The sequence below is a fragment of the Hyperoodon ampullatus genome, assembly GCF_949752795.1.
Source record: "Hyperoodon ampullatus genome assembly, chromosome: 3".
NCBI classification, from domain to species: Eukaryota; Metazoa; Chordata; class Mammalia; order Artiodactyla; family Ziphiidae; genus Hyperoodon; species Hyperoodon ampullatus.
The window spans coordinates 96580603-96607722 of NC_136916.1; the positions used below are offsets into that span (position 1 = coordinate 96580603).

Here is a 27120-nt window from a genome sequence, read left to right on the forward strand (position 1 = left end):
GGAAGTAGTTTCTCCCTAAAGTCAGTAAGAATTTATGCCAGATGCTTTATATAGAGGTCAGTTTTGTTTATTTTATTGTGAGAGGGATCAGGATTGAAAAACTGATTCTACTCTGAAGCATCTGGGAATTTTTCTCCAGTTATGAAAACCAGGATTGATCCCGATACTTAGTTTCTTCATTACAAGTTACATAGTCTCAGATGATGCTTAGGAGTTTATATGAAACCTGGAATAGGCTGCATAACCTGGTCTGATCTGGGGGAAGAGTTGAGAGTCCTTGGGTTCCCCCTTCATTCCATAGAGATTATCACATCTAGAACAGGTTTAATGACCCTGAATCCTTAGGAGAGAGCCTGAAATGGTGCTATTGTTACCCAATTTCATGTTGCAGTTTGACATTTCTTTAAACAAAGTAAACCAGTATTGGTAATTTAAGGCTGGGCTGGTCCTAAAAGAACAACTTGATATTTATTCAAATCACTGATTTTGGTGTCCTAACCCCTGCCAAGGAGTAAGTCAGGTTTGTGGTACAAAGAGCATCTGAGAGCTGGGAGAGATCCATATAGGGTCACTGGTTTAGCATAGCTATCTCTCTGGGTGAAGAGACAGTAATAACTCCACTCGTAGAGCTGTTTAAAATGTCACTCAGACTCAGGCAAACCACTTTCAAATGGGGATGATAACATGAAAAGAAGCAGCCTCTCAATTTTTCCGTTCCTTCTCTGAGAGGCACCAGCATCTTCGAACTGGAGACATCTCAGTGGTCTACGTGAGGACTTTGGATGGATGCAGCTTAGATATATGGTGAGGAGTATCTTGAAGTGAATAAACAGATTCATTCTCATTAATTTGTATTTCAACATTGCTGTATTTTCTGCTTGTCTTTAATGACCAGTTATGAACGTAATTAAATAATACATGACTAAAAGTAAAACAATGTAAAGTAAAATAAAAATAAAAATTTAAAAAGCAGCACACAACCTCCACACGGGATGATTTCCACTAAAATATTGAGCATTTTATGAGCCCATGAAGGGCTGACTGCTGTTGCTGTGGCCGAAGGCGAGGCCAGAGAGAGGTGACAAATGCAGGAGGAAAGCAGGGTAGGAAGAGAGATTAAGGAGACAGATGCTGCATGGGGGAGAGGGAGAAGGAAGTTGGCAGAGAGGGAAAGGAAGCCCAGGATGGGCAGAAGAGGAACTGCAGGGGCAGGGATCTATCCTCAGTTCCAGAAGATTCCATGACAATGTAGGGAGGGCAGCACAGCCCAGTGCAGTGTGTCTGCCTGTCTAATGGGCCTGAGACACCACACCAGAGACGTCCTGGCTGTGTTGGTGGGCTCTTCAGCCTCTTCCTCTCGCTGGCCCACCTGACAGCCCACGTGGCCCAGACGTGGGCACTCATCCTTGAAAGGCAGATGCGAGGTAATGGTGGCTTCTGGGACTTGTCTGCTGCATCCAAGAGGACTTTTTCTTTGAGCCCACGGGATCTCTGATTGGTCCTTGGCTGGGAAAGCCCCTTCAGCCTGACCTCCCCTCCCCCCATCCAGCAGCGTTCAGAAAAAGGATGAGAGGCCCCTGTTGGTCCCGTACAAATCCCATCCAAGCAACAAACCACAGTCCTCTGTCCAGACATGCACGTTAGCTTGAACCCACGGAGCCAGCGCAGGAGTAGAAGATCAGGTAGTGTGCTTAACGTATGCAAGGAGAGAAGCAGGAACTGAAAATGTGCCCCAGAGCAGAGGCTGGGCTGCTGGACCGCTTCCTGCGGGTGATGCAATCGCTTCTGCTGCAGGTGGTGGCAGTGGTGGGAGTGTTTGCAACGAAGAGAGGCTGGAATTCACCTCGCTAGGCTGCCTCAGGCTTGGCCTTCCTGTTCTGGGGGCACTGGGGACGGTGTGTTATTGAGGGGGAAGGGGAGTGAATCCTGCCTGTGGGGAGGGGTTGGGTGTGTCTTTAAGGCCGTAGATATAAGGGGTGTGAGTACTGGCTTCCATGCCAGCCAGATGTGACCTTAAATCAGGGTTCTGTTGCCTGTCTTTGGAGAAGGGGCCTTAGCTTCCTTGAATGTAAAATGGCACTGATGGTGATAGATCCCTCTTGGCATTGTTTAGGATTAAATGAACTGTCTTTTGCCATGTGTCTGGCATTCAGTAGAGGCTCAATAGGTAAGAGTTGTTTTGATTATAGCCCAGGGACCTAAGGCAGGATTGGGATAAGAGGCTGGTGTTGCCCCTCCTGAGCCAACGTGTTTACTCAAGTTATGCCACCTCTGAATCTGTAAGGGCAAGGATGTAAATGTGAGTGTTGGAGGGTCACTTGTTGATGGCAGAGCTGGGAACTGAACATCTAGTCTGGAGCTCTTTCTACTCAACCTGATGATAGGTGGGCTTTAGGCACAGGGAAGTGGGGCATCAGGCATTTCCAGGATGCTCTGTGCAAGGAAAGGCAAGACCACTTCCAGGGATGCTCAGCCTCCCTGGGAAGCGGGTCTCCCTTAGCTTGTGCGGTTGCAGCTCTTCCTGCCATACCCTCCTCCTGCCCCCAGTTTCTCTTTGAGCTTGTGTGTAGGTGTGCTGATGAAGGTTCATGTGTGGGAAGAAAGGGTGCAGATATGCTCAAGGATCCCCCCCAGGGATTGTATCTGCACCTTTAGCCCTTGGTGTGGAGCCTAGCACATGACAGGTGCTTGGTAAATGTTTGGTGAACTCACATCTGGGTGAGTGAGCCCCTTGTTCATTGTCAGACAGTGGCCTTCTCCCACTCCAGGACAGCAGGGGCAGAGGGCTTGGCTGGGAAACAGCTGATCCGACTCACTTCTCAGCCCAGAGCCTCTTGAACACCAGATTCAAAACCTGAGAGGCTCTAAGCCCAGAAAGAACGGGTCCCCAGCTCTTCCGGTGGCAGGTTTCCTTAATAGCAATTGATTGTTCTCTGGCCTCAGCTGGAAATTTCTGAGATGTCCTTGCCAGCCCCAAGGAGAAGTATGCACTAACATACTAATGTAACTTTGCCCAGGAAAGAGGCTGCATCCTGGGGGATGTAGAGTAAAAGGAAGAGTATTTTGATTGGATTTCTTCATTCCTTGGCAGGATAAAGCCAACTTCTTTTCCATGGGCTGGGCAGGCTGAGTCCTGGACTGGGCAAGAGTTGAGGACACTTCCCGAGGGCCATGCTTGTAGTTTTTCTGTAAATTTGTCTCCACAGACTTAGTAAATTCCGTCATGTGCCAAGCCTGGAAAAGGGCGGTCTGAGGGTACCAAGATGTTGATGCCTTCACCTTTGCCTCCTGAGAGGAGCCTCTGCTGGTGAGAAGAAACTCAGGTAAGGCCAGCCATGCTAAGTGGCCAAGACAATGTAGATAGGACATTTATGGAAAATCTTCCACTGCAGCTTTTTCCCCACTCCCCAAACACAGAATTATATATATTTTCTAAATGTGGAGATGTACATTCATTCACTCATTCAGCAAATATTTTTTGAGTATTCCCCAACACAAAACTATGTGTTGCCTGTCATAAGCATGTGATCCCGGACTTCACCTAATCTTTTATGTTCCACTGGGCTTTCGCATGGTAGCCTCAGTCTCTGCATTTCCCTTTACATCCAGGTCTCTGAATTCCCAAATATTTTCTCTTTAGCGCCTGCTTTTTTGATTCGAATCCCACTCTCCAGTGATTGGTAAGGAGTGAGTTCACTGACTAGGAAATCAAGTCTCTCCACTTACTCAATTAGCAGAAGCCAATCTGTCTGTTCTGGTAGATTCCACCCCCCCACCCCCGCTCCCCCCTACGCCACACATGCATGCATGCGCGCACACACACACACACACACACACCTCTGCAACTCAGAAGAGAGGGTCTATTCCTTTGCAGACAGATGGAATGATGCACAGAGAGATAAATTCACTCTGTTAGAGCAAGTCCAGCAAGGGAGGACACCAAGCCTTCCAGGTTCCTGGCCTTTCTTACACACATGATCCCTCCCAGAGGGAGTTAAGAGGCAAGAGGGTCGAGCACTCTGGGTTCCTCCACCAAGACGCCCACCTTACCCATAAATCAGTTTCCAATCTAACCCCTCCCTGGGGGTTGAGTTACAAACCTCAGTAACCCCAGGGCGGCCTGCCTGGTAATTCCTATTATTCAGCTGTCAGCTGGTTTTTTAAAAACCTCCCTTCCCAGTGATCCCGTTACCAGAGTTTTAGAGCCCATTCCTTGTCTCAGAGAGAAACCCTATAGCCAGGTGAAACAATGGAGGGGGCTCCTGCCTGCTTTCTACAGGGAGCTGGGTTTTCTCTTCTGCTGAAAGCAGCCTCCCCTTAACTCTTTGCATTCCCTCCCCGATTGTTGGCAGAGTTGTGCTGCCTCCCTCTCAGGCCTCCAGACGATGCCTTTCGGAGTAACTTTGCTTTTCTCTGGGCAAAGTTTTGCCTCCTAGAGCCAGCATCAGTTAGCAGAGAAGAAAAACAAGCTGGGGCAAGGAGTTGGTAGAGAGAGAGAGAGAGAGAAGAGATTCTTCAAAACAACTGCTGCTGTGGCTGCAAGGTACATTTGCTCTGAGCCCAGTCACAAGTCCAGGGTTCTTCTGTTCCTAGGGTGCTGCTCTTGGTAGGGGGCTCCGAGCCCAGATCTCCAGCCCAGCAGGTCCTGACATTGTGGAGTCTGCCCTGTGCTGGAAGGAGAGAAAGGGCACAGAGGGAGGGGTCTGCTTTGACAGTGATGAGAAGTGGGGAGTGAGGCTTCTGACCTCCCTGACCCCTTTATCCCTGACAGTGTTTTCTGGTCCCTCCGGCTCAGAAGGCTGGGCCCCTGCTGCTTGACCTTAGAGGCTGAGAGCACAGGAGGCCGAGCCACGGGGTGTCCTTCAGAAGGAACCCGAGGGAGCAGGCTGGGAAGGCCTGGGAGAGAGGCCTGAGAAGAAATGTCACTAGAGGGTGTGACCCTTCTATCTTGCAACCTGCCCAGATCCACTAAGATGATCCCCCCTGCTCCCCAGCCTCATTCCCCTACAGTGGTGGATTTAAACCTTTTATAGAGTCACAGACCCCTTTGGGAAACTTTTGTAAGCTACAGAGCCACTCCCCCACACACAAAAATATCTGTGTGAACCCACAAACACCATTTAGCCAGTTTCAGGGGTTCACAGACCCTAAAGCTGAGGAGACCCTGGTGAGTCCGGCAAATACATGGATCCCAGGTTAAAACGTTTCTCTATCAGCTTCCTTGCCTCGTGAACCCAATTCCACCTTGCAGGGCTATGGTGAAGCAGACAGAGCTTTTGCAGCGCAGGTGGGCCAGGAGAATCAGGATGACCCGTGCCCCCTGGGGCCTGTGCTGCCCCAGAGGACAGACTCAGAGCTGGTTTGTCCTTCAGTTCTATTCTTGACCCTAAGTAATGCCCATAGGCCCAACTGGCCTGCCTGAGATACTGGCCCAGGAGGAGAGCCACTAAGAAGAGTAGGATGCATGGAAGGAGGTGTGTGTGTGGCAAACATGGTGAGGGCTCCTCAGTGCCCTGCATGGAGGCTGGGCTTGGTCTTCTCATCTGCCCACATATGGCATGAGTGCTAGGTCACCCTGACCAGCTCTGACACTCCTTCTTGGCCAAGCCTCCTGGTAAAATAAAATACCTCTTTTTGGCTCCGGCACCTCTTTTTTTTTTTTTTTTTTTTTGCCGTACGCAGGCCTCTCACTGCCGCGGCCCCTCCCGCTGCGGATCACAGGCTCTGGACGCGCAGGCCCAGCGGCCACAGCACACGGGCCCAGGCGCTCCGCGGCACGCGGGATCCCCCCGGGCCGGGGCACAAACCCATGTCCCCTGCATCGGCAGGCGGACTCCCAACCACTGCGCCACCAGGGAAGCTGCTCCAGCACCTCTTTCTGGACATCTGTCAACTTCTGTGGGGACTGGGCTGATGGCCAAGCTTGACTTTTCCCCTTTTCCTTTTTCCTTCTTCTCCATTCTTTTGGGGACAGTTTTTCCTATTCTAGCAACCACAGCCCTCATGCCTTGTCCACTCTCTTTCAGGTACTCTTTGAGGGAGCTAGGGAAAGAATGGGTAGGAAAAAGGTACAAGGAGACTTCAGACTCCACTGGGTTAAGAGTCCCAGCTCCACTTAGCTTAAATCTGTCTGAGTTTACAACCCAGAGAGAGCATCTTGGTGGTCAGAGCACTGCCAGTCCCCACTGTGCCCTGGGTCAGGTCCCATCATTGATCACCTAATCTGTTGCAGGGACTGATCCCTCTCGCTGATTTCTGGTCTCTTCGTTTATCTTTTCTCAAGTCCAGGCTTGGTCAAGTGAGTCATCTTCTATAAAATCTTTGCTGGCTCCCCTTTGCCTCCGGAATAAAGTGCAGACTCCCCAGCCTGCCATTCCAGGGACACTTCTGTAATCTGATCTGAACCTCCCTGCCCATGCCCACCCTTCCTCAATCCGGGTGTGCACCCAATGATCCTGTCCTCCAGCCTGCCCTTGCTCCCTGGACAAGTTTTCCAGTTCATCTCTTTATCCTGCTCAGGCTAGGTCTTGGCTATTTTATCTGGCTTTCCTGATTGAAAAATTGCCCCATCCTTCGAGGTCCAAGTCAAAAGCCACCTCCCTGAAGCCTTCCCCAGTCTTTGCATTCTAAATTTTTCTGCATTCCCAGCAGTCGTTATCCCTGGCATTAACACATTTCATGTTGCTTTCCATTATTTTCCGGTCTACTTCTCTAGGTAGGTTATAAGCTCCCTGAGGGCCGGCACCAGGTTTCTGTCACCTAGCCCAGTAGCTGGCACAATGTAGGTGCTCAATAAATGTTTGTGAAATAGCCCAGAGACTCCCTTGCTGATAGTTTGCGGTCTGCAGGACACGTTGCTTTCCTTGCAGCCCCAGAACCATCTCTGGGTGCTGCCATGAACAGGACGCGTGTCAACTGCCCAAGCAGCCCCTGCATTCTTGATCTCTCCTCTCCTCGGCCAGATTTAATTTTGTTTATGTTGACTATCCACGCCCAGTCAAGAAGAGGACATGAGCGTCCCTTTGGATGTGTTTGATCTGAATGTTACTCGGTAACAGTGTCAGACACACGTGTTCTCAACCTTCCTACAGCTTTGGGGCTGGAGTTTTCTTCTGACCTGCCCAGCAGCCGGGAGGATGCTTTGCCACTCCCCGCTTCCTCCTCTTCCACTCCCTTTCTGGACGCGCCAAAATTATTCGGCCCCTTGAAAGAGAAGACAAAAGTCACTTTGGCGTCCCCTATCTCCCTCCTAATAGGGAGGACTCAAGGGCTCTCGAGTGCTTCCGGTGCCGGCTTTAGGAACCGAACCTGCGTGGGCGACGGCGCTCCGATTGCGTTTCTGGAGGAGGTCGGAATTTGGCTCGGCCCCTTGCAGTGTTTCCAAGGGAAGGTTCGTACATTCGTGACCGTCCCTGGCAGCCGCCCAGCCCGGGACTTGGGGTTCCACTCGCCATTGGCCAGCCGTCGGTGTGACGCGCCAGAGGCGGGGCCTCATCAGCTGTTTGCGGGATGCCCCGAGCGGGCGTATTTTGGAAACAATACCGCGCGGTGCAGAGTGGCCTCCACCCGCGCCAGCCCGCCTGCCGCCGCCGCCGCCGCCCCTGCCTGCGCCTCCCGCCTCCCGCCTCCCGCCTTCCGTCGCAGCCCGGTGAGCGCCCGGACGGCAGGGGGCCGGGCGGTGTTGGATCGCACCTCCTTGGGGAAGCGGGGAGAGGATCGCGCTGCGCGTGGGGGCCCGGGAAGGGTTGGGCTGCGGGCGTCTAGAGTGACCATGGACTGGGGCGCTGGGGTATGGGAACGGGGTACAAAACCCACATCTAAGTGCGCTGCTCCACGAAGGAACGTGGGGGTAGTAGCATTTGAGACTCCAAGGAGTTGGGTCCAGGTGGGCAGGGGAACCTGCGGTGCACTACTGAGCAGACCTGGGCGCTCGAGAATAGCCCGGCCTCTGGATCTGACTTTGGGGTAGGGCAGGGAGTTGTGGGACGTCCTGCATCCCTGCGGAGTCTGAAGGCTCCTCTCCTTAACAGCCGGGCTTTTTCCCTCCTTCCCAACTGAGTTTGGGCGCCAAGCCCCCGAGTGCTCATCACGCTGGACCCTGGCGCGGAGCCCTGGCATCACGACTCGGAGGCCGAGATCCTCTCCTGGAGTCACCCAGGTCTGCAGTGTGTTGTGTGAGTGCGTGCGTGCGTGCGTGCGTGTGTGTGTGTGTATGTATGTATGTATGTGTGCGTTGCCAGATTTTAGCCCTCGTCGAGGTTCAGAATGTCTAGCTACTGCTTCTCCTAGGAGAAGGAGTCTGACTTCAGCATCCCTGTTAGAGTCCTTAAGGGCTGGGATGGCTCCAGCAGGCTTTAGAGCCCCTTGCTAGGAATAAAGACTTCCCTAGTAGTGCACTTAGGAAGTGCCCTTCTCCTGCCGGTTTGCACACCACCTCTTCAGCTCAGGGGAAGGGGAGAAGAAGGTCTCTTTACTGTATCTCAGTTTACACTTGACCTTGTCCAGCACCTGTCCAGAGGCTCCCACCTGCAGAAGAGCCACCTGCAGTTTCTGTGGAGAGTGGGAAGGGTCCCCCTCAGGCTTGCAGAGCCACACCCTCTGGCTGCACCTCCCCCACTGTCCAGTCCAGGCAAGGGTGGAATTTGGGGCTTTGCTGGGAGCGGGTGGGGGAGGTGATAGGCTTCAAAGGAAAACCCAAGACAATGACTCCTGACTGTGATTGGCTTTGGAGGGCCCCATCTTAGGTTGGGATTGCCAACTTGCAGAGAGGAGGTGGAAGGGCAGGAGGGGAGCCCCTGCCAGGTGACTGGCAGGACAGCACTTGGTCCTTTCAGCGGGAAACCTTGTTTCCTGGTACTGATAAAGTGTAGTTCTCTCACTCCCCTTTGGGAAACACTGTCCAGAGAACACCATGTGCCTGTTTTGCCATCCAAACGGGCATCTCCTCGCTGTCCAGGGAAGAGGGCAGGATAGGGACCATAGATAGCTCAAGGGGGATGGAATGGAGGGAGGGTTGAAGCAAGCACTTCAGAGAGCGCTTGCATTTGAGAAAGCCAAGATTTCTGAATTTAACTGAGCTGCCTTAAATACTTTACCAACCCACAGACCATTTGGCTTGTTCTTCAAAGGCAAGAGACTGGGAGACAGAATTCCCAGGGGACCTCTAATTGACTCTGGCAATGACAAACACTGTCTCTCTGTATCCTTAACCATTCAGGTGGTTGCTTTTCTGGCTGCCTCAGGGACCCTAAGGGGTTCCTGGTGTGTGTATAAGGGGTTGGCTTGGGAGCTCAAGATGCTGCATGGCTCCAAGCTCAGACTTCCAAGAGCCATCGGGTGGAGCAAGTGGAACTTCTTTATCACCAAGAAACTCGTGTCAACAACCTGAGGAGTTTAGGCAGCGAGTGAGGTCACAGACAGAGGGCTAAATTTCACTTCCTTCTGTGAGGCAGGTTGTACCAATCTCAGGTTCAACGCTGGCAGGAGTGGTAGGTTCTGGGGAAAGATTTGAAGCTGTGGAGACTAGTGAGTAGACTGAGCTGGGGTAGGCTGGCCGCTTTGCTGGATGCTGGACCTCCCCTCTAGGCTAAGCTGTGGTGGGCAGACAGCTGTACTCTGCTGAGAGGGCAGCTGCAATGACTAACCTGGGTTTTTCTCCGCTCTCTCTCCCAGGACACACTCTTACCACATCGTTCAGCCTGTTTGTTGTGTTGAGCAAGCAGGGGGTGGAGACTAGGGTCTTGGGTAGGGCTTAGCAGGTTTGGAGGGAACCTGGGCACCCTAGGACTGCTGGCTTTTGTTTTTGCTGCTGAGCCTGGAGCTCAGCTCAGAGTGAGATGAGAGTTTGGTGGTTACTCCTCAGGCCAGTGAGTGAGTGTGCGTGTGTGTGTGTGCGTGTGTGTGTTGTGAGCACTGTGTGTACAGCCAGTCACAGCGCCCTCTGCCCTCCCACAGCTACTCACAGAGGCTAGTCTTGTTGACATTTCTCCAGGTACCCTGCGTGCTTGTAGCAGCTGATCATACCCCTCTATGGCTCAGAGTCAATAGCAGTCAAACTGCATGACCGTGACCAGCCTGGGTTAGAAGAAGAGGCCGAGGGGAGGGAAGGTGGTTCTGAGTGGGCCCAGGGAAGAAGCGTGGAGAGTCTCAGAACTGCGAGGCAGCCCACATTTGGGGGCAGTGTCACCCTTGGCAGTGCTTTAGCTCTAGGGTTGTCTGTCGTCAGTACCTGACCCCACTTCTCCACATAAGAAGGGGGAGCAGGAAAGAAGGAAGGGGAGGGGAGTCCTTCCAGGTATAGCCTGGGTGGGGGCAGCCTCCCGGATACCTGCATTGCACCCTAACAGGGGAGATGGAGCCACCCCAGTGTGTGGAGGAGCTGGAGGATGATGTGTTCCAGCCAGAGGATGGGGAGCCGGGGACCCAGCCTGGGAGCTTGCTCTCTGCTGACCTGTTTGCCCAGAGCCAGCTGGACTGCCCCCTCAGCCGTCTGCAGCTCTTCCCTCTCACGCACTGCTGTGGCCCTGGGCTTCGACCCACCAGCCAGGAAGACAAGGCTACCCAGACTCTCAGTCCAGCCTCCCCAAGCCAGGGTGTCATGCTGCCTTGTGGGGTGACTGAGGAACCCCAGCGACTCTTTTATGGTGAGTGCTCTTAGCCTCAGGACTCCTCCCTTAGAGACTGGGGGAAAAGAGGGGACTTTCCCTCCCCAAACCTGCTCTTTGCTATTTCCTTCCCCAAATTGAGCAGCAAGGGCTATCGATGCTTCAACTCTCACCTGCTGCTTCTCTGCTTGTTACTGTTCCTCACCTGTGCTCCTCAGGCCCCAAGCAGGGCAGATTGCCTTGCCATTCTTTCTGCTCTTTTGTCCCTTCCTGGAAGGATCTTTGGGTCCATGGTGTCTCCTTGGGTTGGAAGAAGGGTACCTGGGCCTTGGCCTTTACATCCTGTGGCCTGTTGTGTGGCCCAGCCCTTTGTGTGGTGATAGTGATGTACCTTCTGTAAAGTGGCTGACGCTGCGTGGGGAAGGCTGGGGGATCTGTGACTCGCTGTTAACACTGAAGGGAAAAACCCAGCCTGTTCTGGGAGGGTAGGTTCCTGAAGGCAGAAGGTGGCCCCCAGTTGTCACTTGGGACTTTCTGTGCTTGGAAGGGGAACTGGAGAAAGAGGTTGGGCCTGCCTGGGCTCAATGCCAGCAAAGGGGCTGTTTCCAAGGCTCAATCAGACAAGACCCCTTCATTTGTGGGCTTCAGTGGTTGGTTTTATGAGCAATCTGCCTTCCTCTGGCAAAAGGGCAGGGTTAGACACTCAGTCTGTTTTCTTCATTTAGCACAAAGCTTCTGGAGAGAGGGCCGAGGTTTGGAGGCTATCTTGCTGTGTCTGACGGAGCAGATTGAGGAGACGCTGCAGTTATTCCCAGAGGGAGCTGCCCTATAGGACAATTCTGGCAAAGTAGTCCTGGCAGGAGTCTGAGAAGATAGATAAGGCAGGCGGGGAAGAGGGAAAGATAAAAGCAGGCCGGCGGGCGCCCCTAGTGGCAGCTCTTGGTAAGTGAGGCGCGCAGGTCTAGAGGTCTGGCCTGGGGCTGCCTCCAGAAAAGAACTTGGCTAATCTGTGGCTCAGAGGAGTCCTCTCTCCGTGTTTTTTGTGCCACTGCCCAGAGCTTCAGGGCCTGAGACCAGCCTTCCTCTGCTGCATTAAAAAGCGAAGATACTTCTTGCCTTTCTCGTTCTCTGTCCCCTTGCTTTGCTCAACCCAGGAACTCTGGAGAGCTGCCTCCAGTGCTTTTCCAGAAAAGAGCTTCAGCCTGCTGCTACTATATGAGGGTAATGAATAATAAACTGTGGTCAAGCGTAGCTGGGTAAATAAGGACAGAAGGTTGGCAAGTTCACCCACACTTATTACCTTTGCCATGGCACTGCCGGTGAATGGAGGACTGAAGGCAAGGCTGGGACCATTCCCTTGTCTTCTCCAACATCAGCTTTCACACTCTTGGGCAGCAAGCAAGTCAGGCTGTCCACATTTGGCAGAGTGCCCTGCTAAAGGCAGACTAAGTTCCTCTCCTTTCCCACACTAGGGTCTGCCCTCGGCCCCAGGTCTCGGCCAGGAGTGGCAGGCATGGGGAGGATGGGGCAGCTGTGGAGCATGCTGAGATGTGGGCCCTCTGTCTTTGCAGGCAATGCCGGCTACCGGCTCCCCCTCCCTGCCGGTTTCCCTGCAGGCTTGCCCCTTGGTGAGCAGCCCGCTGAAGGGCAGTGGCAACATCGAGCAGAGGTACAGATTGCCCGAAAACTTCAGCGCATTGCAGACCAGTTCCATCGGCTTCATATGCAGCAAGTAGGCATGGGGGACTTTTGGGGGGGGGTGCGTCTGCTGGGGCTGGGGGGCTGGGGCCTGCCTCAGCAACTTTGTCTCTGCCAGGCCCCAAGGATAAGGTCCCAGAGTTTTGGCCTCATGCTATTGTGATTCTCGTGGACTGGATGGGCACTCTTGCCCTCACCTCTGAGATACAAGTTGTTTATCTGCCCACTCTCAGCTCAGGCTCCAGGGAGATGCTACGATCCCTCCCAGGGGATGGGATAGCTTTCTGCAGCCTTGATTGACAGACTCTCTCTTCTTGAGGCCAGGGGTGGGAGATGGTTCCTTACAGGCCTAAGGGGAAGATTTTCAGGGTGCTGAGGAAGACTGGACAGTCGGGGGTGCCTGGCTGCGGTGCAGTGTAAAATGGGTAACCAAGGCCGGGGATGGGCCTGAGTTGGGGAAAGTGGTGGAACCGGTTGTAACCTGACACTTTCCAGCTGGGGAGGCCGCTTCTCATTGTCTCTGCCTGGGAACCGGGGCCTGGGACTCTGGAGTGTGTACCTCAGAGAGTCTCTCCAGACCAGCGGCCGGGCGCTCGGCCGGGCGCTTGGCCGGCAGCCTGGCACCAGCCCCGCCAGGGCGGAGCATCGCGTGTCAGTGGAGCATGCGGCAGAGCCCATCAACAAAGGCGGCGGCTGGCGGGCTCGTGCTGGAGGAGCCCTACGTGCCATGGGCTGGAGGCTGCCCTGCTCTGCAGCCGCTGTCTGGGCTGTCCCCGGGCACTTAACCCTTCCTCTCTGGGCTGACTTTCTGGATGGCTGCCAAGGTGGGGAGAGGAGCCTGAGGCTGGATCCCTGCTAGTACAACCACTGCTGAAGCGAAGGCACACCACCTGGAAGTGAACACATTTGCTACCTGTGGGACAGTGTCCCTGGCCCAGTCAGCTGTGTGTGTGTGTGTGTGTGTGTGTGTGTGTGTGTGCGCACGCGCGCATGTGTAAGTCTATATCTGACTGTATATCAGGAAATCAAGAGAATAAATAATCCACCATGATTGGGCAGACCCTGAGGTTAGATGGGGAACTTCAGGTGACCAGAGGACAGCTATTGGTAATAGAAGGTTTGACTTGGCCAGCACCAGGGGGAAGAGAAATTGACTTTGGATTTCCTGAGAACAGGCCATCCGGGGTTAGATATGGTGAGTGCCCCTGTCAAGGGGTTCTTAGGGAAACTTGGGGCTATACCTGGTCCTGGTGGCTCTCCCAGTCCCTCAGGAAGGGAGGGTGGCCCTATGCTTAGATAATAAGGCAGCCTAGCCACCTCCTCTGGCTCCAAGCTCCAGCCCCTATTCGCTCCTTTGATTTTTCTGTGGAGACTTGGCTTAGAGTTTCCCCTTCAGTCCATGTATGGATGCACTCTGATTCTTGATTCCTGCCTCTTGGCCTTCTTCCTGCCCATTCACTCTGCCCTGGTTGTGTAGGCCTGTGGTTGGCCTGAGCTCGCAGCTTCCGGTCCCGGGGCTGCAGCTGATAGAGGACACGGTGACTGTGGGTCTCCCAGGCTCGTCTGGAGAACTATCTGGAAGGCAGTTTTCTGCGTTCCCAATGGCCCTGATCTCTCTCAACTGTTCTTTCCCAGAATGTTCAGCCATCCACGGGTGAGCCCCTGTGGGCTTGGGAGCAGGCTGGGAGGCCTCCCTTGCCCAGCTGAGCCCTGGCACAGGACCAGAACTCAGCCCAGGGCCCTTTCTTCCTGACTCAGTTCCGCACAGGAGAAACTGGCCCTGATCCCAGGTCTGACCGTGCTCTTTGCTGCTTGCTATCATTGACCCCCGTCCAGGGCTGTCTCTTTGAAGGCCTGGTTCAACTCCATACAAGGTGCTGTCCTCTTAGCCAGAGCCTTCCAGCTGGGGAGGAGGAGGGGCAGAGCCAGAGGAGAACTGGAGGAGAGTCTCCCCTGCTCTGCACCTCACCTCTTACTGGTTCCTGACTTCCCTGGGCCCCTCACCATCCTGCCAGCTACCTACTCCTACCGTGCAGTGGCAGGAGGCTGGCCAACGAGGCCTTTCTAGCCAAGAGCTGGTTTCCCCAAACTTTCCATTGCAAAGAGCCAGGCTTTTTGTCCACTGGAGTCTTCTTGCTTTTATCCCCCTCCTCCCTGCTCGCCCTGCTCACTTCCCTAGGAGCTCGTCCTGTGGGAAGGGCCGGGGTAAAGGCTATGGGCACATGGAGAGCTGGCACGTGTAGGTCCTTTTAGCAGCTAGTTTTAAGAAATGAGTCATTTCTGAACTTGATTATGATATAAACTAATGTCTAAATATTTCGTATCTACACAATACTGTTGTCACTCTTACATTCTTACCCTTCATCTTCTTTCCCTATTCCTTCCCCTCATCTATGCAGACAAGGAGACTGAGGCACTGGGATGGAAGTAATTTAGGGTTAAGTCTCTAGGCTTCAGATACAAAGTCAGAAGGCCCAGGTTTGAATGCCAGCTCTGCTACCTACTAGACACCGGGAAGTCTCTGGCAGAGCCTGTTTCCTCTTCTGTAAATTAGACCTAATGCCAGAGAATCTGATCGTGAAGATTCAGTGAGAAAATACTACGAGAGTTCCAGGCACACAGTAGGTATTCTTTAATGCTTGTTTTCTTCTGTCTCTCTATAATCCTGATTGTCCCCCATATTTGTTCTTGTCAGTTCACAGTGCATTTCCCACCCCACCTGTCCAGCTGGTCCCTGAGCAGAGCTGCCTCCCGTGAGCTCCCGCCCGTGAGCTCCCTTCTACCTACCCTGTCCAGAGAAATCAGCGTCAAAGCTGTTCAGTTGTGGGTCTTGGCCTTGTACATTTCTCCTAGGAGAATAGTGGTCAATCTCCATCACTGTGGGCTGAGTTTAAATAACCAAGAAAGACAACCCAAAAGGCAGTAAGAAGGTTGAAGGAGCCTGGCCATCTCTTCTCTCCTCAGGTCTGGGATTGGTGTCCCAGGGCCAGACCATGGCCATGGGTTCCCGACTCCTGTAGGGAATGTGAGCTCCTGCCTTTTGTACCTGGTTAGGGACCTCAGTTACTCTTTTTCTGTATGAGAGGAAGCCTTCTCCCTGGGAGATGTGGAGCACAGGGAAGGGTGTGATAATGGTAGTGTGTTGTAGGATGGCTTTATGGCAAAGTGAGTGCATCAGCATGACTCTAGATGCAACATGCTCCAAATTCCCCCTGGTGCTGGTTTTTGTGGGCCATAAGCCCTCCCAGCATGTTTCTCAAGGAGCTTGCTGGATGGAGCTCTAGGCTGGCTACCCAAGTTCAGGTCAGCCACCTGTTTAGGGTGGTTTCTCTGGGCAAGGAATTGGAAGCAGACGATCAGTGCCAGCGAGGTGCTTGCTGTCAGCGCTTTGGGTCTCCAAAGCAGCAAGAGACTTTGAGGCAGAGTGAATGGAGGTAAAAGCCTTTCCAAACCTGGTCACACACCCCCAACTTCCTCTGCCTGGGTCAGGAGTGAAAGATTCTCCTCCTTGCTCTTCTGTGAGCCGCCCAGCTGTAGCAGGTGACCTCTGGTGGTCTGCTGACTGTGGCCTACCTTGACCTTGGCTCTGTGAGGGTGCCCTGGTGTTTCTTGTTTGCCCAGCTTCTACAGGGAAGATGGCAGTACAGGTTTGCTTCCTCCCTGAGCTCAAGGGATGCTCTGGCCAGAAGGTGAGTCCCAGCTTCTCTCCATTCCACCTGCTGTGGTCTCCTCCACCATGAGCCAAAGAGTGGACAGAAGCTGGTGTCCCATCCCCTTAGGAGAGTCTCCTGTCCCAAAGGCACCATCTTGAACGTTGTGAGAGATTTCTGGGCGATGTTAAGAAGGCAAGAATCCTAAAAAAAAAAAAAAGAAAAAAAAGTGGCTACTGTAGACAGTTGCATGAGTAAAGCTACAGGAGGATTGGAATTCTTCATGTTGGAAGTGGCTTTTTCACTTGGACCAGGAGTGGCTCCATTCAGAACAGTCAGATTTGGAAATTCCCTGAATAATAATTAGACTTTCTGGAAAATGACATCTGAGAAAAATTTCAGCCACTCAGTTGAAACCATCTTTAGTTGCAAGATCACAGAAAGAATCCTGGACTTAGAGACAAATACGAGTTCAAATCCCAGCTCTGTCACTTATGAGTTCTGTGTTCACAGGCAAGTCATTTAACTTCTCCGAGCCTCGATTTCTCACACCCATCTTGTAGAGTTGATGTGAAAGCCCTTTGGAAATTGTAATATGTATAACTATTAATGCGTGGACAGTTTAACACTTGAAAATGGGTTAAAAGCTGATCTTAGGATTTTGTCCTTCGGGAGCTCTTTTGGAAGTTGTACCCAAGGTGGTGTTTGCATGGTTTATTAACTAGTGGCCTCTCCGCCAGCAGCCTGGATCCTTTGTTCAGGGAGCTCCTAACTACTTTCTGACCCTTTGGGATGCTCTCCTTGTTGGTGAGTGGTTTTCTGGAGCTCAGACTATAGCTAATAAAGTTGTTCAGGCTCTAGATGGGACAGCCCTGGGCTGGAGCCCCAGAGATCCTCCCTAGAGTGAGAAGGGTCCCTACGGAGCCAGCCTGTGTCCCCGGAGTGGAAGGTCCCCCTCGGACATTGCCTGGGGAAGAGTGAGGCTTGGGGAGGGGCTGTGGAGAGCGCTGTGCGTGAGAGCCAGAGCCAGGGCTTGGGGGCCCTGTGTTTGCTCTGTGGCTGGCTCTGTTTATATCGCTCACTATATTTAGCTTCTGAGTCATCAGCGTGGCTGAGTAGAGCTGAGTTCTCCACACAACTCTGCACCTGACTGCTCTCTCTTCCAGGAGAAGGGCCTTGTAGTTCCGAACAGTTCATTCCCTCCCCACCAAGGCAAGCCATGGGGATGGGGTTGGCTTTGGGTTTTTTTTGTTTTTTTTTTTCTTGGAAGGGGTGGTGATGGGAGGGAGGACTTTGGGGGAGGTTCTAGAAAAGAGGGATAAAGAAAAACATCTTGTTTGCCTTTTGATCCAAGTCTGGCAACCAAGAGGGCATGTTCCGTGACCAGTACAAGAACAGCCGGTGTGCACGGTGAGGAGGAGGGTCCGGCCTTCTGTGCTCAGCTTGCTTGTCCTGTCCAGGGACTGGTCCCGGGCGGGATGAGAACAGCCAGCTGAAAAGGCCCCAAGTTGGGAGTTGGGGCCATGTGGGGATCCTTCTCCAACGTCCTGTGGACCCACAGCAGACCAGCCCCCTCCTCAGTCCCCTCTCTCCCTCATTTTTGACCAGAGCACACATACCCCTCTTCCCCCCTGAGTTCTTAAGAAGTTGCCCATTAGTTTGATGGGGCTGTTCTCAGACTGGGGGAGACAGAGCCACCTGGGGGAAGCTGGGTAAGGGCCTCAGTCCTTCCCAACTCCAGGCCGTGGAGGTGCAGCCCATGGCTCTGGGGACATGGGTGGCAAACACAGCCCTATCCCCACACCCCCAGTGGCTGAAGCCGGTGGCTTCCACCTATGTTAGAGGAAGCCCTCCTGTCTTCGACTCAGCCAGCCCCAGGCTGCCCTTTCTTCCTGGGAGAAGTGATTTGTGTTTCTATTGTGGCAGCTGGTGGCTTCAACCTCCTGTTAGCGCTGCTGGCTGGGCTGAGGAAGCTCTTGTCAAGGAGGATTATTTTCCTTTTTCTGTTTTGCCACGTTGCTCATTCCTCAGGTGTCTAAGTCAAAAGCAATCTGGGACAGTGGGCCAACGGGGCCCAAGGGGCTGCCCCGTGGGTCTCAGAATCCCTTGCCCAGCTTGGCAGCCTGGAATTCTGAGCCCGGCTGCCTCTGGCTGCCATGGCCCATCTCACAGTGCAAAGTCAAGGATTTCCTCAGGACTTCATGAGCCTGCCTAGAAGATAGTGCTCCTGGGGCGGGGTGCTTTGAGCTGAGGGTGTTGAGGGAACTGCTCAGCAAAGTGCAGTCGGGCCCAGGTTTCCCTTGTCCTCACCAGGGAGTGGGGAGCTGCCTGGGGCAGCCACCGCCTCGATGCTTTACGTATACTTTTCTCATTTAATCATCACAGCAACCTTGTACTTCGAGACCCCATTATCCCCATTTTATTGGAAGCTGGGGCTCAGAGAAGTGGGATAACATGCCCATGTTACACTGTAAGTGGCTGAGCTGGGAGCCATGCAGATCTGATTGATCCTAAAACCATGGTCTCCCCATTACGCACCCCTGCTCCTCAGCAAGCGCTGCCCAGAAGGTGAGAATCTGACGGAGCTCCCACTTACTGCCCGACCCTGGCTCTGCCTCCTTTAAAACTGAGTTCTGCGTTCTTGCTTTTCCCCCCTTCAGATTGTAAAATAATCGAGGACAAGCCTTACAGCTTGCTCATTTCTGTGCTTCGTAACTCTTAGCTCAGTTGGGTACCTGATAAAAGTTTGCTGAATCAAACAAACATCTTCCCAACTTCTTTCATGCGGAGTTTTCCTGAAGTCTTCCTTAGCTCTGTATTCCTTTTCTCAACAGCAAGGCTTTGTCCTTCAGCCTTGCTGTGGCGGGTTTAAACTTGACGGGGGAAAGGGAAGAGGTGAGGTAGGAAAATGGCACTTTATAGAGAGTGTATCTCCCTGTAAAGCAGGGTAGATACAACTCTGCATTTTAAAGAAACTGAGCATGGTTTCAGAAAATGATCTGAAGTTATCATTTCAGGCCAGTTTTAGCTTCATTTCTGTTTGATCTTCAGTTAGCGCTGCCTCTGAAAGGTTTATTTTTTTTCTGGTCCACAGCATCCTTACTAAATAATGATCTGGAAACAATTTCTTTAAACATACTAGGGGAGCAGTTAGGTGGGGATTCTCTTTGAACAGTTAATACCATTTTCATAATGTGAATAAACACACTGTAATATTTTAGTGAAAGAACATAGCTCTGGAGTCAGAAGTCAGGGGTTTGAATCACCCCCTCCCAACTAACTTGCTTGGGGTAACTTTTCTGAACCTTTGCTTCCCCATCTGTAAAATGGGATTGAAAATAATACCTGCCCTTCCTATGTCCCAGACCTTTGTGAGGAGCAAAAGAGACAATAGGAAAGCATTTTAAGTATGCGATATAAATTGCTATCTGTTTGGTAAGTTTGCATTTTGTGTGTTAGTTTCTTTTAAATCAGGGCTACAGTGTAGCTTTGCTCCTTCCTGGAATTCTTTGGGGGTGAATTAGCTCTTGCTGGAGCATCTGGTACACTGGTGACACACAGAGTCCCCAGAGGGTGTGAATTGGGTCCGAAGGGGGAGAGACAGAGGGAGATTCTTATCTGGGGAGGGCAGGGAACACTCTTTGTGCTTAGGGCAGAGGCCATGTGGGATGAAACAGAGTTTGATTTGTGTAATCCAACCTTGTCAGACACCACAGCCAGCTCTTTAAAAAAAAAAAAAAAAAAAACCTTTTACTAGTTGGGCCTCTCGAGGCAAGAGGCTGATCCTATCACATCAAGCACATCTTTAGACCTGGCCAGACATCAGTTGTTCCTGGCTTCAGACAAGTGGGTTATCTTGCAAGGCTGACTTTGCTATAGTCAGTCCAGCGTGCTTGTTGAATACCTACTATGTGCCCTACGTGTTCCCTGTTATCCAGGACGAATGATCCGGGTGTTCAGTTACAGTCCCTTGTGCACAGGGGGAGTGACTCAAACACTTGTCAACTGACTGCCTCCATCCCCTGACCACAGAAAGAAAGTGGGACTGAAGGAAGAACCCTAGATCTCTCATGCCTGGTTGTGCTCTCCTAACTGAAGAGAATATTTTTTATCCACCACGTTAGGGCCCCTTCCCTTGGGGCATTCACCTCTATTCTTTCCTTCCACGTCTTGGTCCTACCCTCTCGGCTCTGAATTTGAGAGCTCTGGTGTAAGCTTAAATTCCCATCAGCTTCCTACCTCCTGAACCCCAGTCTCCTACCCCTGAGGTTACCCTGGCTATGCATTCTGGGAACCCCCATTCTTTGCAGGTTCCCAAACTTTGAGGGGTCCCAAGCCAGCCTGGGAGAGCTGAGCCTTGCACCAGGGGTTTGTACCCACTGATCTCAGTCTATGCACTGGGTGCTGTGCCAGGTGCCTGAGAGTCAGAGGCCAAGCGTACCCGTTCCTGGCTCCCCCTTCCTTCTCCCCTTCTCCCCCTCTCCTGGAAGGATCCATGTGCTCTGGTGTTTCGGTGTCTGTGTACCTCGTCCTGTTCGGTGAATGTTGATTTCCTTCCTTCTTAACTGTTTCTCTCCCTGGCCTCCCTTCAAGACCTTTTTCTTTCCTTTCTAGTCAGGCACTTTTGTTTAATTTTTTAAAAAATATTTTATTTACTGTTGTTCCTCAAAAATCAAGGCATTCTTTGATTCTCTTGCTATGTGGCAATTTGGTTTCCTTTCAAAAAAGGGCCTTCTGGGGGCTGCCCTGTGGCAGGAGAAGGCTGACTGGGGTATGTGTGGCATTGCTTGTGCTCAGAGAAAGGGTCGCTGGGGCAGTAGATGGTTTCTCGGGCCCTGTTCTTGCTGGTCGCATGGCTGCCAAGGCAGCCAGCTTGACCCTGTACTAGGCAGCCTGTTCTCCAGGCCCACCCAGACCCTCCGCCAGGCTGACCGAATTCAGTTGTTGGAGCTCTGAGTTATAGTCCTCAAGGTAATTGTGGATGACAAACTCCGAATCACCAAACGTTAGGGTTGGAAAGCACCTCAGTGGTTTCCAAATGCCTGTCTGTGGCCTGGCTGCCTCAGAAGCACCTGGGCAGGATTTACCTCCGGGTTGGCCAAGTCATTACTTTGGTGGGAGGGAGGGAAAGAGACTAAAGAAAATACCAAATCATGAAATGTTTTCTTCTAGGCTATAGGATCATGAGTGATTTTATTTTCTCCTCTCTAATTTCTTGTATTTTCCAATTTTTCTACATCACTTTTGTGACTAAAATAGACAATACATGCTACTTCTGATTTTTTAAAAATGTCACTCAGGGAGCACGTTCAGGACACAAATTCCTGGGCCCCTTCCCTGAAGATTCTGCCCCAGTTGGTCTGGGTGGGACCTGGGGACTCTGTATTTACAATAGCACCTCAGTAGATTCTGTGATGCAGTCGGGTGTGGGAACCACTGATCTAATACCACACCTGCACTTCACCTATAAGGAGACTGAGGACTCGGACAGGCTGGTGGGAGACCCCAGCCTACCAGGTTCCTCTGATTCCTGGCCCGGGGAGCCACCCACTGCCCAGAGTGCCTTCCTGGATGATTCAGGAGCCCGGAGGCCTGTCCCAGGCAGAGGCACAGAACCTAGGTCCTTCCTGAGGCTGGGCCTGTGTGCACCTAGGTCTGTCTGTGTCTCCCAGCAAGACCTCAGCCTTCCAGTCTGACAGCACTGTCTGGCCCGCAACTGCGTCTAGGTTCCCCAACACCCACAATGATTGGAGTAAGGATGCTTCCTTGCCTCATCCCCAGAGACCTCAGGGCCCAGGAAGTTACCCAGGCAGCAGGTGGCCTCCATGAGGGGAATGTGGGGAGAAACTGAGGCATACAGGGATGGGATTGGTCCAGGCCCCAGATGATCGAGTTGTGATCTCCCTTCCTTGGCCCTTGAGCTGTTTTGAGATGATTTAGAGAAGGGGAGGATGGAGGGTCTGCTTGGGTGTAAAGAAATGTATATGGTGGCGCTTGGAGCATAGTCGTAATGGGTAAGGACATTGCCCTAGGGCCAGGTGGTCTGGACTTAGCCCAGTCCCTGCCACTTACTAGCTATGTGGCCAAGTTACCTAACTCTTTGAATGATCTCATCTGTAAAATGGGCATGATGATACATACCCGCGTCATAGGGTTGTTGAGAGGACCAAAGGAGTTTAATGTGTGACCAGTCCTTCTCATACTCTAATGTGTCTTCAAGTCGCCCGGGCATCTTGTTAAAAATGTGCATTCTGATTCAGTAGGTCTACATTTCTAATAAGCTCCCAGCTGATGCTGAAGCTGCTGGTCCGTGGACCACATTTTGAGAAGCAAGGATGTAAAACACAGAACCTGACACGCTCAATTTACAGTTACTGTCAGGATTATGGTTGTTATTGTTACTTGGCCTTTTCAAACAGGCACCCGAGGAGCCTCGGAATTCCAGCAGACTGGCCTCCCCAGAGACCAGTCTTTTCCTGGACTTTCCTCGTATTCCACCCTATGACCTTTGCACCTGTCCTGGGTAGCAGCTGGGGAGGGGAAGCAGAAGGAGGGGGTGCTGTGCCCAGCTGCTGCAGGCCGGCCTGAGTCTTCAGGTTTGCAGCTGAGTCCATTTTCATGCTGCTTTACCCTAACCAGATTTTGTTAAGCCGGGTGTGTGTCCTCTTTTTACTTGTCTTTGTTTACAAAACATGAGGAAGCCATCAGTCTCCCCAGTCACAGTCTGCCAGGCCTCCGCTGTGGCACACCCCGATTTCCCTTCCCCTCTGAGCAGGAGCCTGTGCCTCCCACTTTCTGGGTTGTTTTCCAGTCTCCCCTTCTGCGGGGGAAAGAGGAATGCTATTGCTACAGGTATGGGGTGGGGGGAATACCTGACAGGGCCCTGAGGTCAGCCTCAGTTGACATGTCTCCTCTCTTTGTGGCCTCAGGCAGGGTGACAGGGAACCCGGCGAGGTTCCTGCACAGTTGCCTGGGGACAGGTCAGGGAGGCCAGGGCGAGACGTCCCTGCAAAGCTCTGGGAATCCAGGAGCCCTGGGCTCAATTTCCAGCTCTGCCACTGACTTGCTCTAGCCTCTTCTCCTCTGACTAGGAGTTGCCTGGTGGGGGCCTGGGCTGTAGTTAAAGACAGCAGGGGCTCCAGCTCCCTTACACACACGCGCGTGCGCGCGCGCGCGCGCACACACACACACACACACACACTTCACATAAGCGTGCTTGCTGCCTGGGCCACTGCGGCAATCCAAGTCCAGCCTCTGTGCTGGCTGCTTTTTTGCACACTAGGTTCTTATTCCCCTGTCCACTGAGAACCCCGTGGAGAGGGCCCCAGCCTAGTCCTCCTGCCCTGGCAGATAAAGAGAGAACAAAGACCGCCTCTTCCAGCACCCCTCAGTGCCCTTTGGACCTCTGCTGGCCCCTGGGAAATGGTACCTGTGTGGGCGGGGCACCAGCCACAATCCTGTGAGCCACTGACCGCTGACCTTTGCCCCCAGCTTCTCTGCCTGACAGTAGGACCTGGGATAACCTCCAGAGAGTAGTGTGCATTCTTTGTTTTTGTTTTGTTTTCAAGTATGTTCTTGCTTAACGTTTAATTGGCTCCAGTCAGTAGGAAAGCGCTCCAAGAGGGATTATTTATGGCTTACTGTCAAGAGCAGCTATAAAAAGGGCAGCACGGAGCTGGAGATGCTGGGAAGGGAGAGAGGGCGGGCGCACAAGTGTGTGTGTGTGTCTGTGTGTGTGCGTGTTTGCACTGGATGAAATCAGATTTTTGCTGCCTCAGCAGTGTGGTTTAAATGGAAGATTAACCCTTTGACCTTCACAGTGTCAAATCACTTGCAGATGGAGGCTCCCCCGCTTTTCCCCCTTGTTTTCTGTGTTACTTTGGAGTTGGGGGAGAGAAGGGGGCACTTCTTCTCTTTCTTTCTGAAGAAAGTTTGTTGTTCATGCAGCTGAGTTTTGCGGGGCTCAGGAGCCAATCTGATTAAAAGCAGCACTTGGCTAAACTTTGGAAAATCCTGCAAGCAGGGGAAAAAGTTTAATCCTCTTGTGCACAGTGCATAAAGAGCCTGGTCTTTTCTTTTTAATGTTCACACTGCAATTGTATTTGGAGAACTCAACTATCTCGCCCTCATCGCCACTTCTCTCGTCCCTCCCCCAACTCCCCCAGTTTGCTGTCCTGATGGCATTAAAGTGCCGCCCCAAGACGTGTGGATCTGAACTTTGATTGGAAATGATAAGGAGTCGTGGTCTAAGGCTGCGTTTAGGAGCTACGTTGTTCTGTTTTGTTTTCCTTTCAGCACCAGCAGAACCGAAATCGTGTGTGGTGGCAGATCGTCCTCTTTCTGCACAACCTCGCTTTGAATGGAGAGGAGAACAGGAATGGGGCAGGGCCCAGGTGAGGCTGGGCTGCCCTCTTCACATGGGGCACCACGGAAGGACATCGGCGAGGACTGACACTGTGTCTTGTGAAGTTGTTGTTGTTTTGTGTTTTTATTTTAAAAATTTCTCTCTGTGTACATAAGACATACCCAAGCGGGACCTCTTTCCCAGTTCAGGGCCTCGACCAGGAATGGGGCCCTTTGTCAAACACTGTTGAAGTAGAGGCTGGTGTGTCTGTGATGTGGGACCTCCCAAGGGCTCGGATGAGTAGATCCTTCGGTCGTCAGTGGTTGAAGACAACCAGGTAGTGATGTACTCCGGCGAGTGGACTGTAGTTTTCACACAGGAACTTATTTAAGAAATAGGAGACTGGATTAGACCCCTGGTTCCACCAAACCGATCAGCCTTCCACTGTGGATGGGGCCCAGATCCGACGGGTCACACTGCTTTAACCCACCAGGGCCTCAGACAGGGCCTTTCCAGCTGCGTGTGGCAACTTCACTAGGTCGGTCAGCCAGCTCCATGTCTGGGTTCTCCTTGGGCCCAGCCATTGCCCACCCCAAGGGCTCAGGGATTCTTGCCCAGCCCCTGTCATCTCCAGCAGACCTCAGGGAGGGTTGGGTTTCTCCACGGACCCCTCAAATGTGCCGCAAAAATGAACCAAACTTCTGGGTAGGCCTCATGTCTGACTTGGTCCTACTTGGAAGCCCCAGGATTGGTCCTGAGGTGCAGAACCACTGCCCCCTCTGGCTGCCTGGGACTGGCTGGGTGTCAACCATGGATGAGCCAAATAGCCAGTCAGTGTGCTGTAGCCAGCAGCTTGTGCCTTTGTCAGCTCTTGTTTTGAAAGACCCAGCCAACAGACGGCGTCCCACCCCCAATAGCAGCTCTCTAGCACCAGAAGGGACAGGATTGCATTGCGGTGGCTCTGGGAAACGAGGCGGCCATCCCACCTCTAAGAGTCAGCCTTGAGGAACCCAGACCCCTTGGTTTCCTTGGAAACCACATACCTCCTCCCTTTTATCCCCATTCCTTTCTCACACCTAGTGGGATACAGGAAGAAGCCAGCACAGCGGCTTTGTCAGCTGAAATGTGTCTTTTAGAGTAACAGACAGTGATTAGAGTGCGGAACTGTCAAAGCTGGGTACACACTTCCTGTCTTCCTTCAGCTTCCAGCCAGGCCAGAAAGGCATGCTCTGGAACTCAGCAGGATCACAGATGCCTCTGAACTTCTTCCCTTCTCTCCCTGCTGTGGCACTAATGGAGAGAATTTAAAGCAGCCAGTCTGGCAGCTCTGAGAGCAGACACAGGGAATCTGTTAACCTAGAAATTAAATTATCATTTTTGCATCTGTGAGAAAAGTTAACATTGGTGCTAACGGTGAAGCAAGGCCCAAGGAAAAGATGGCTTCCCTGGGCAGAGAAGACCCCAGGGCGACCCAAGGAAATTGGAGGAGTCCTGAGTAGACTCTCAAATCTGAACAAGCCCAAGCTCCTCTAATTCTGCAGAGAGAAGGTCTTTGTTACCGTTGAAGGACACATTGACCTTCCTGATGTACGGTCAGGCAGGTTGTTCACTGCACAAGGCCACCTGCAGAGGAAGGTAACGGAAGCTAGAATCCAGCCCGTGCTCTGCTCACTAAGCTGTATGCCCTAGTATAGGGCTATGTCTGCTTACAGGAAGGGGTGCCTTTCCTAATTTGCACAAAGGTGCCCTATGGGCTCACAGTGGCTCGGAGAGGGACTTCAAACTGTATAAGCCTTGGTTTTGTTCTGCTTGGATGTTCTGGAGGTATTACCTATTGTTGGACAGAATTATATTCTCAGGGTGTGTACCATGGTTTGTCTGCTAAGAAGATAGGTTCCGGCCTACAAGAAGGAACCCAGGGAACAGGCATGAAGACTGGCGCTGGGACACGCTGACCATTGTGAAATCCAGCCTTCCCTGTGTGTCTCCACACCATTTTTTGACGCGCATAGGACATGTGTTGTTTTTCCCTCTCCTGGACCAAGGCTGTGATGGGCAGGCTGCTGGTGTATCTTTGAGTGGCACACACAAGAAAACCAGGATTATTTCTACCAGCCACTTTTATCTACTCTCAGCAGACTTTCCACATGAGCTGAGTGAGAGAGCAAATAAATGGTCCAGGCCTTGGTGCCGAGGCAAAGCCATCAGCTTCAGAGACCTTGCCGGGCCTGGGTGGGATGTCCTGTGGCCTGTCCTGAGAACTGAGCGCAGAGTTTGAGCAGCTCAGCTGAACATCGCGCCTGGGGCCGGGTGGAGGGTCATCTGACTGCACTGTCTCCATCTTCTGTGAAGCCAGGAACTAACTCACTATCCTAAGCAAGCCAGGGCAAAATGTACAATGCCTCTCCTTCCCCTCCCCCCAGAACCCAGGAGGTAGAATAGCCCCAAGAGGAAGAGAGGTTCCTCCTGGCTGGCTGTTTTTAATTGGCCTAGTGGTCTAGACTGGCCCCTTCCCCCTCTGCCTGGTGAGTTGGTCTGAACATTCCTCAAGTCCAACCTCAGGACACATGTCCCTCCCCCTGGGCTCCGTCTCCCCATCCCCCAGGAGCTTGGCTGTCTCTAGTTAGGGAGTGGAGAATCAGATTTAGAGGGAGGGACAGTCTGACCTGGCTCCTGACCTGTAACCAACAGAAGACTTGTGGAGCTTTTGTGGTTTGCTGAGGGTGGGGGTGGGAGAGGGACTGGAAACCGCCCTCCCCAGTAGGGATGCCCTGGAGGAGGGGAAGCCTGATATTCAGGGTCAAAACAGCCCTTCTAATTCAGA

General features: G+C 52.4%; 1 protein-coding gene across 1 annotated transcript; it reads left to right on the forward strand.

Annotated features, from left to right (window-relative positions):
* Positions 1-7509: 7509 nt before the first annotated feature.
* BMF (Bcl2 modifying factor) lies at positions 7510-24546 on the forward strand (the record flags this gene model as incomplete). Its single annotated transcript, XM_079701180.1, is given in 9 exon segments — positions 7510-7581; positions 7583-7637; positions 8031-8069; positions 8072-8158; positions 10347-10643; positions 12176-12336; positions 24248-24345; positions 24506-24527; positions 24529-24546. Coding segments are annotated over 9 exon segments (849 nt in total).
* Between the last annotated feature and the right edge of the window lie 2574 nt (positions 24547-27120).